Source organism: Vigna unguiculata, chromosome 1 (genome assembly GCF_037176805.1).
Source record: "Vigna unguiculata cultivar grain cowpea cultivar isolate G323 ecotype 2 chromosome 1, ASM3717680v1, whole genome shotgun sequence".
NCBI classification, from domain to species: Eukaryota; Viridiplantae; Streptophyta; class Magnoliopsida; order Fabales; family Fabaceae; genus Vigna; species Vigna unguiculata.
In genome coordinates, this window is record NC_140792.1 from 46,501,442 (window position 1) to 46,510,434 (window position 8,993).

The 8,993-nt window shown below is 37.5% G+C and overlaps 2 protein-coding genes and 1 pseudogene across 2 annotated transcripts; all 3 read right to left on the reverse strand.

Annotated features, from left to right (window-relative positions):
* Positions 1–603: 603 nt before the first annotated feature.
* On the reverse strand, positions 604–2,970 carry LOC114194818 (L-type lectin-domain containing receptor kinase S.4-like). Its single transcript, XM_028085231.2, has one exon. The coding sequence runs from the start codon at positions 1,773–1,775 to the stop codon at positions 720–722; it is 1,056 nt and encodes a 351-aa protein (XP_027941032.2). The 5' UTR covers positions 1,776–2,970; the 3' UTR covers positions 604–719.
* On the reverse strand, positions 1,908–2,724 carry LOC146889016 (L-type lectin-domain containing receptor kinase S.4 pseudogene; annotated as a pseudogene).
* A 2,757-nt stretch (positions 2,971–5,727) lies between the features above and the next one.
* Positions 5,728–8,993, reverse strand: LOC114194821 (ribulose bisphosphate carboxylase/oxygenase activase, chloroplastic). Its single transcript, XM_028085235.1, has 7 exons — positions 8,695–8,993; positions 7,732–8,060; positions 7,530–7,635; positions 7,350–7,435; positions 6,558–7,030; positions 6,065–6,375; positions 5,728–5,960 (listed from the first exon to the last, which is right to left on the reverse strand). Exons 1-6 carry the CDS (start codon positions 8,737–8,739, stop codon positions 6,083–6,085), a joined length of 1,332 nt encoding a protein of 443 aa, XP_027941036.1. The 5' UTR covers positions 8,740–8,993; the 3' UTR covers positions 5,728–5,960; positions 6,065–6,082.

Sequence of the window (8,993 nt, forward strand, 5' to 3'; positions counted from 1 at the left end):
TTAATTATTAAAAAAAAAATTGGGACAAAATTGAATCAGATACACATACTTAGGTACTAAATTGAAACAAAAAGACATATGTGGAGACCAAATCGAAATTAAAACAATGACATCTAATAGTGACACTGACACGTGGCATTACAATGCCACGTGGCACACACAGGGACTTGACACGTGGCATTTTTAATTTTTTTTTTAAAATTTAAAAATAATTAAAAAATTAAAAAAAAAATTAATTTTTTTTTAAAAAAAAATCAAAAAAACCACAGATTGACACGTGGCACGTTGACTAACGGCGTTAGTCAACTTTGTCTGAAAGGGACCTAATTGAAACAATTTTCAAAAGTTGGGATGCAATTGACATTTTTTTAAAAGCGGATACCAATTTGACACTTTAGTACCAAACTGGGTACCTTACGATTAATTAAACCTTTAATTTATAAACAAATTATTTTAATTTATTAATAAACTTATTTCACTTTTATTATAAATTATTTTTCTAAGAAGTGTTGGAAGTTTAGTCTAAAACAGTATTTGTCCTAAATAATCAGACAAATTTGATTCAATATAAAAATTTAAATTAAAAATCACAGAGAAGAAAAATAAAAAGACAATTATTTATTCTAGACAATAGGCAAAGAAGAGAATCTTTTGACCCTTTTGACCCTTTAATTCCAAGTATTGCAAATTGGTTATAATAAGGTGTCTCTTTTTCCCCTTTACCGGCCACCTGAAAGGGAAAGAGACGACGCCACGTCATCACCCACCGACGACCAAGGCGAATACGAATGTAACTCCTCATAGTAGCCACCACCACCATCTTCTTTTTTCCCGTAAACCACCGGCGGCGGCGGCGCCACCTCCTTCTCCAAATACCTCACCACCTGCCTCATGCTGGGCCTCTTCTCCGGTGCCTCGGCGGAACACAACAACCCCACTTTAATCACCACTAAAACTTCCACCTCATCAAACGCCCCACCGAGCCTGGGGTCCACCACCGTCAGCGGCGCCCCCATGCGCCAGCGGTCCCAGACCCAGTCCACCAGCACCAGCTCTTCCGGCAACGCCTTCACCTCAATGGGCCTCCTCCCACACACCACCTCCAACAACAACGCTCCGAAAGCGTAAACATCGGAACTGGTGGTGGGTTTCCCCGTTCGTGTGAGTTCAGGTGCAAGGTACCCCATCGTTCCCACCACACGTGTGGTGCAAGGGTTGGCACCATGCTCGTAAAGCTTGGCCAACCCAAAATCCCCCAACCTCCCATTCATGTCGCTATCCAACAAAACGTTCCCCGCTTTGACGTCTCTGTGAATCACCGTTTGTTCCCACTCCTCATGCAAATACACCAACCCCAAACCCACTCCTTTTATTATCTTAAACCTTTCCTCCCACGTTAGTATTTTCCTCGGTTGATCGAACAAGTATCTGTCCAAGCTTCCATTTCTCATGAAATCGTACACAAGTAAAAGGTCGTTTTGTTTCCGACACCAACCCAGTAGCTGTACGAGGTTCCTGTGTCGGAGTCTTCCTATGGTGGATACTTCTGACACAAACTCCTGCATACGTTGTTTCGATTCGTGCGAGATTCGCTTCACGGCGATTTCCATGTGGGACTTCGGGAGAACCCCCTTGTAGACGCGACCGGACCCTCCGAACCCGAGGAGGTTCTTGTCTTTGAAACCCTTCGTGGCTTTGTGTAGCTCTTTGTATGGGAATCTGTGTGGCCCAACAACGTCCCTCTCCCAAGCTTCGATTACTTCGGTGTTCTTCATCCTTCTGAATAGGTAACACGCCAGAGAAATTGCGGCGAGTGTTAGAGAGTCCTAATGTTAAGCGCTTTTGAGTTTTGTTGGAGGCAGAGAGAGATGGGAGGTTGTGCAGGGAAAGGGTTTTGGCCTCTCCGTTTATTTTGAAGCTCCAACCCAAAATATAGTGTGTGCTTGCGAGTAACCCTGTCGAAGCAGAGAACCCCACGTACATGGAATCTTGGAGAATTGGTGAGAGATCTACTGTGTATTTTAAAATTGGGGAAGTGGGTTTGGAGGAAGTTGGGGAGAGTCTAACCTCCAATTGGTTCGTTGATGAATCATAATCAACCCATGCTTGTGTCACTTTACCACTCTTCAAACTCAGGTTTTGCTTATTGGTTGAGTCCTCAGGGAAAAACGCAGCATGAACGGATTTGTTGGATACCATGTTGTTGAGGTTGACACCAACATGGTTGTCATTTATGTCCTCGAACTCGAAGTCTTGGACGGTATCGAACTCTACTGCGAAAAGATGGTTTGAGAAATTTCCCACTTCTTTTGGATTCAGGAGGCCCAAATACTGACTCGGGTACGCGTCCGAGAGCGACGAGGAGCGCGAAATGGTGAAGGCAAAACCGTGGCCACCGAGTTTTGGGTACTGAGGGATGATTGCAAACGCAAAAGCAGTGGAAAATGAGAAAAGTTTTGAGTCGGTGGAAGAGCTTTTGTTGTTGTGCTTGAACTGAATTGGGGTTGGATAAAACGCGTGCCCAATTACTCTCTGAGTGTTGTTTGTTAAACGAAGCAAGCCCTTGTGATCAATCACTGCTCCTCCGTTTAAGGCTATGTTGGTGGCAGAAGCACCATCAAACCCGTTGAAGAAAAACTCTTGACACTTTGCAGTGTTTGTGACCAGAAGAAGGGTCAAAACACAGAGAGGAAGCACAAGCACAAGTGTTCTGGTTTTGGCCATCACGAGGCAGAGCAACCAAAAAAACTGTACACACATGTTACATACTTCATATTGTTTGTATAAATCATTAAGTAAACTCAAATTAATAGTGCGTTCTGCTGTGATGTGCTATTCAAGAGTGTGTGGATTGTAAACTGAAACGTGGTTATTACTTGTTTGCTTGATTTCTCTCACATGTTTGGTGTTTACCACAGATTGTGACTTAACACAGGTTTAGCATTTTGAATATCATCATCGCCCACTTCCACTTCATTTTTTTTGTATCAGCTTTATACTGTTTATTTTATGTGTTGGTGTCTCCTCTCATGGTCCTTTTCCCATAAAATTTATTATCCACCATGAATTTGTTTGGATGTAGTCTAGCCGAACGTGGATAGCATGTGAATATTTGATGTCAATTGTTTTTCTTTACAACTTACATGGACCAGAACTTTATTTCCTGTTTCCTTAATTTTTAAATTATAGTGATATTGAAATAATATAATGGAAAGTTGATTAGCTTAATATCATGATTTATGATTTGATATGCAAGAGTTTGATTCTGGATTATATATGTTTCAGAGTATGAGATATAATTTAATATGGAGCATCTCCAACTCAGCAAAGAAAGCTGCCATTTTCTGAGGCTTGTCGTCTGGTTTAAGCGACACAATGAAAGTCAGAGCATGCAGGTAACATAACATAAAATAATAGAGTGGTGTACTTGGGTTTGGCTTTACACCAATTTTACTTGCTTGCCAAAATGGGAAACCGACTTATAGGTGATATATCTGTGGGTTGGAGTTGAAGTACAAACAGGTCAACATTGGTAATTACATGTTCTTTCAACATTGGAGTATTTAGTACAATTCTATATCCAAAAGATTTGAACAATTCTGGACAAGATAGTTTATGCATTTTCAATAGATAATATAAATCATATTTTATCTTTTAAGGTATAATTTTCACTTTAAAAAGTCAGATATTTTGAATTTATCTAATACAGAAAAGATATATAACACAAAATGAACTAAAAGTTGAAGCTGAATAAAAAAACTAATTTCTGGGGTTTTTAAGTTGATTTAATTCAAATCAATGAAATTTAATTCTAAGAATCATATTATACCAACATGTGTATAGTTTTTTTATTTTATCAATTAACTGTGTAGAGTAAACTCATATTACTTGTTTTATAAAGATGTGTGCTGGTGAAATTACAGTAGCATGTAATTATGAAAAGTGTCTTTTAATGTGTACTGGACCAATCCAAATTCCTGGCCCAAACATAGTTGGGTCAAATTGCACGTCTTGTCTATTCGTGGCAAATTTGACTACCTCCACCAAAATTTTAGTGCTTGTTCTAGTGCTCCTCCACGTCATAAGTGAAATTGAAATAGAGAAAAAGAGTAAAACTAAAAAATAGAGGATAAAAATAAAATTGTTAAATTTTTTTAAATGGAGAGAAAAAAGAAAAAAGAAAAAAATTGTCTCTCACTTATTTAAATGAGTAAAAAATTAACAAATAATGAAAATATTTGTACATTAATTAAAAATTAGTTTAAACCTACTTATTTATTTTATTAGGTTCTCTTATCATTAAAATATATATTGTTTTTCAATTTATCATGTATAATGTGATTAAACCTTTTAAAAAACATATGAAGAAAAAAAATGTGAGTCATCCTCCTAGTTACATGCCAATTGAAGGAAAGGAGAGATTTTTATGAATCCTGAAAACACCATTTTGTTTCACATTTCTCATCCCAAACAAAAAGTGAATACTTCAATCAAATGTCTACCTTTTCCATTTCTTTTTCCTCTAATTGCATAGACACAAATAATGAGAAAGTCCTATCACTAGTGCTCTTCACTATTCTCTGGCTCTTGGAAAAGCTTAGTCTCATCTAGCCACAACTTACATGCACATAATCTATATAGCCTAGCCCCCACCCTACTCCTTTATGCATGCAATTTTCTTCTTGTTGCTTTGTGGCAACTTAGAATTTATACCTTTTTAGATATTTCCTCACCATTTGTACAACAAGAGAAAAACATTAGAGTTTGATTATATTATAACAGAATTATCAATTAATTGTATATGAAAAACATTATAAAACCATCATCATATAGGTTTCTCTAACAACAAAGTCTTGTCCCTATTCAAGACTATCTCCTCCTATTCTCCTTTAGAGGAATGATATTAAGACATCTCTTCCTTTTACAAGTATATCTAACTCATTATTTTTCTTCTATTCCTTTTTTCATATCCTACTATACCCACTTTTGTACTTATATTTTTCTCTCATTCTCGTAAGTAATAGGATTTTGGGTGTCCAACAGTTATTTTGTAAAATTTATAGTATCCACAATTTATTTGTTTGCACGTGGACCTTGTTAGCATAGAGAGATGTATGTAGCTGAATGTGGATGACATGTGAATGTGATGTCAAGTTGTCCTTTCTTTACTATTTACACAGATCAGACCCTTTTTTTCTGCTTTGATTTTTTGACTTTAAAATTCAAAGTAATATAACAGCATGTAGAAAGTTACTTGATTTTTTCATGAGCTTGATGTTCTCTTATTAATTTCCTCACCCGCTTTTTTTTTTTTTTTTAAATAATGTTTAATAGGGTTTTTTTTCTTGAAGGACAAAATTTACAGCACTGTCATTGCCGTTGTTATATACTTCTGCATCAACCGTGCTCGTTTTTCAAATGATTCTTTTCAGTAGTGTCAATATTTTTCTAAACTTAATCACTTTCTGGAAACGATGTTTGGTATTCGTGATCAAGGTGCGTTATATTCGAAGGGTATACAAGAAATAATATATATCAATGTTTTTTTCTTTTCCTTTGAATGCTGCAATTTTTAATGTTTATGATTTGTGATGTTCTTTTAACAGTTTATTATCTGAACTTGATCTCTCTCCAAGTTTTTCAAAGCCTCATCACTTCGAAAACGAAGCTATAGTGGCTAGATATGAATGCACGTCAGACAAAAGATAAAAATAAAAATCAAGAATGTATGACAAAAGGAAAAAGCACCAGATTCATTAAGTGCAAACTTTAACCAAAAATTATAGGGAACAGTCCAATAAGAAACATATGGTAAAATTATTTCAAACTTAGCCTCTTCTCTTTGCACACAACACATTGAGAATGCTAAGAATGTAATACACAAGTGCCATCACAATTGCTAGCACTTGGACCAGCACAACCATCAGGGACAGAAATATTTACTTGCCGGGTTGCTTTGCCTGCACAGAAAACAATTCAAGAAGAATTTCAGATCAAACTGAGATTTGGAGATTGAACCTAACATTATAGTTGAAGTTGAAGGAAGATTAAGCTAGATGCAAACCTGCAATCATGTATGCCCTTAAGTCTGTTTGAAGAAAGATCCACTCTTAATAGCATCTTCGTTAGCATTTCCAAGAGCAGCCTCATTCAAGTACTTGTCAGCCAATTGGACTCTCTTCACATTTTCTTGTTCTTGGACAAGCATGTTACCATACTGCAAGAGCTTGTCCAGACTCATCTTGGGCTGTTCAAAGGTTGGAGGTCCTTCCTTTGAGTTCACAAGCTTCTTCCCAATACCATCAACACCAACACCAGAAACCCACTTCCTCACTTCATCATCATACACTCTGGCCCTCAGTGCACCAAAGAAATCTGCACCACAACATGGGATGGTATAGCATTAGTATTTCTTATCTGCTCTTTCTTGTTCTAACTTGACTTATGATTAGTTAACTGTGTAACATTGTTTATGTATATTATGTTGTGTGATTTTAACATGTCACTCACCAAATTCTTCTATCTTAGTGTTACAGTGTTTGGTTCTTAGTTCTTACCAATGGATTGGCCTGGGAAAGTGTCAACAAGCTTGGTAACTTCCTCTTCAGGAACACCATCGGTGCGGAAAATTCCCTTGCAAACACCAACTCGGTCATCCCTTGTTGGTGCCCAGTAGAACTTCTCCATACGCCCATCACGGATGAGAGGAGCATACAGTGTTGAGAAATCGTTACCAGTGACAATGATGGGCACACGGGGGTTCTCTTCCTTGTTGTACATACCAGGAAGCTGCACATTTGTAGGGTTATCAGCAATGTTCATGAGAGTGGCATTCACCATCTGGTTGTTCACAGTGTATTGGGTGGTTCCACCAAGACGACCTGCTCCTGCATCAAGATCGTTGATGAACAGAGCACACATCTTTCCCTTCTTGATTATGTCTGCAGCTTCACGGTATCTCTGCCTGATCAATTTTGCTGGCTCTCCGGCATTTCCACTTTCCAACTCTCCAGCACTCATCACGATGGGGCTGTAATGGAATCACAATTGAAACAAATCAAATGTAAACAATGTTTTTGACCCTGTTAACACAATATAATTCAAATCTTTGATGAAGCATGAGTGTTCAACACAAAAGTTGCTTAAAGTCAACATGAGTTTTGTACACAATTGATTCTTCTAGATGATACAGAACATGTGACTTTATATATATATATATATATATATATATATATATATATATATATATATATATATATATATATATATATATATATATATATATATATATATATTTCAAAGTGGTTCGGGATGATCATAATGAGGGGGATAGTTCAGCAAGAACTTACTTGATTCCCATCTTGGCAAAGACAAGCTCACATTGGAAAGATTTTCCTTGTCCCTTGCCTCCCCAGATACCAAGAATGAGAGGAACCTGCAAAAGGATTTGAAAAAAAATGAATGGCGTCACCCAATTTGACAAAAGTTCAAGTGCAATTTATGCAGAGAACATGTTTCTGGTGGCATGCCTTGATGTTGGGCAAGGTCATGAAGTTCTTGGTGATGTGAACAACAAGCTTGTCCATGAAAGCAGGAGCAATGTAATAACCATCCTTCATGTTGTCGAAGTTGTACCTAAATTATGCAGCACATATGATGGTAAGTTTGAGACAAAAACAGAAGGAAACACTAAACAAACGGTTTAGAGATTATGTGAGCAAGTGCACTCACGTTTTGAGTCCAGTGCTAAGGTACTCGTAGGAGCTCATGACTGCATAGTGAGTTCCAGCATTCATTGGAGCTTGGAAAAGAGGATCAACCATACCCTTCCCCCTTGTGATGTCTTGTTGGTCATCAGAAATATCGTAGGCCAGACCCGCCCATCTGTCCTTTTTGGTCTGCTTGGTCTCCTCAGTCTCATTATCAGCAGCAACAATTTTGAAGCTTCCATTGGTCGCCTTGCTGTTAGGGACCCTTGAGGCAATAACCTTCTTCAAGCTTGTGCCAAAGAAAGCTGAACTGGGAGCTGAAGCTCCGCTTCCAGATCCATTCAGGTTCAACTGCAATATCACATCACAGTCACGACGATTGGTTTAGTTAACTTCTTGCTTTAATCTTTATATATGAAAGTTCTACATTTTAGATCTTATATCATGATTTTTCTATGTTTACATTTTGTAACTCTACTTAAGCTTTTAAAACACAAGTCTAAAAAAAAAAAAACTGATGCATGTGTATATAAATGATTAGTTGAAAATCTTTAATTTTTGAAGATTGTAATGTTATATCAGGCACAATGATGAGGCAAACATGCACATCAAACACCTTGATGCACCAGCTTAATAGCAGCAATCATTTGAACTCAGCACGGCTCCGTGAGGTGAATAAACATGTGGAATATACGCATGTGAAAGCCTTCCCTGACACTCTTTTAAGTTACCCTTTCTTTTATATTTGAACCTCAGGCATTTATCATTTAATCATTACCATTTCCTAAGGTAAAAGCCTTATATCAGTGATAATTCAATGGGGGAAAAACCATGGTGCTAGTTCTTTTAATTGAAAGAAAAGTATGGGAGTAAAAAGTAAAAGTATGGTGAAAGGGGATGTGAAACTAAGAAGATTAGATAAACTTGCATATGAAAGAAGACATACAAAAGGCAACAGTGTAATAAAGTAGAAAAGGTATCATACAAGAGTTCTGTTGACAGCTCCGACAGTGGAGACGGAGGCAGCCATTGAAGTGTTGTTTGGAGTTGTGGAGAGAAAGGGTAAGGTTGTTCTTCGATTGCAGATTCAGTGTTAGCTGGCTTATGATCAAAGGCTACGTCTGACTTATAGTAGTTGCTTGTGCGCAAAAGGATTGGTCACAGAAGCCTGACATCCACACATAGAAGATTGAGGTTGTTACTCTCAGTCTTAGATTTTGAGGTTGTTATTGCAGCTTTTCCTATCTCCACCAGAATTAAGGAGATATGTTTGCCACACAAGTC

Coding starts and splice junctions, on each gene's coding strand:
- LOC114194821 (XM_028085235.1), bottom strand. CDS start 8,739: ATGGCTGCCTCCGTCTCCACTGTCGGAGCTGTCAACAGAACTCTT. Junction 8,061..8,694: donor GAGCTGTCAACAGAACTCTT/GTATGATACCTT, acceptor GTGATATTGCAG/TTGAACCTGAATGGATCTGG. Junction 6,376..6,557: donor TTTCCCAGGCCAATCCATTG/GTAAGAACTAAG, acceptor GTTGTGGTGCAG/ATTTCTTTGGTGCACTGAGG.
- LOC114194818 (XM_028085231.2), bottom strand. CDS start 1,775: ATGAAGAACACCGAAGTAATCGAAGCTTGGGAGAGGGACGTTGTTGGG.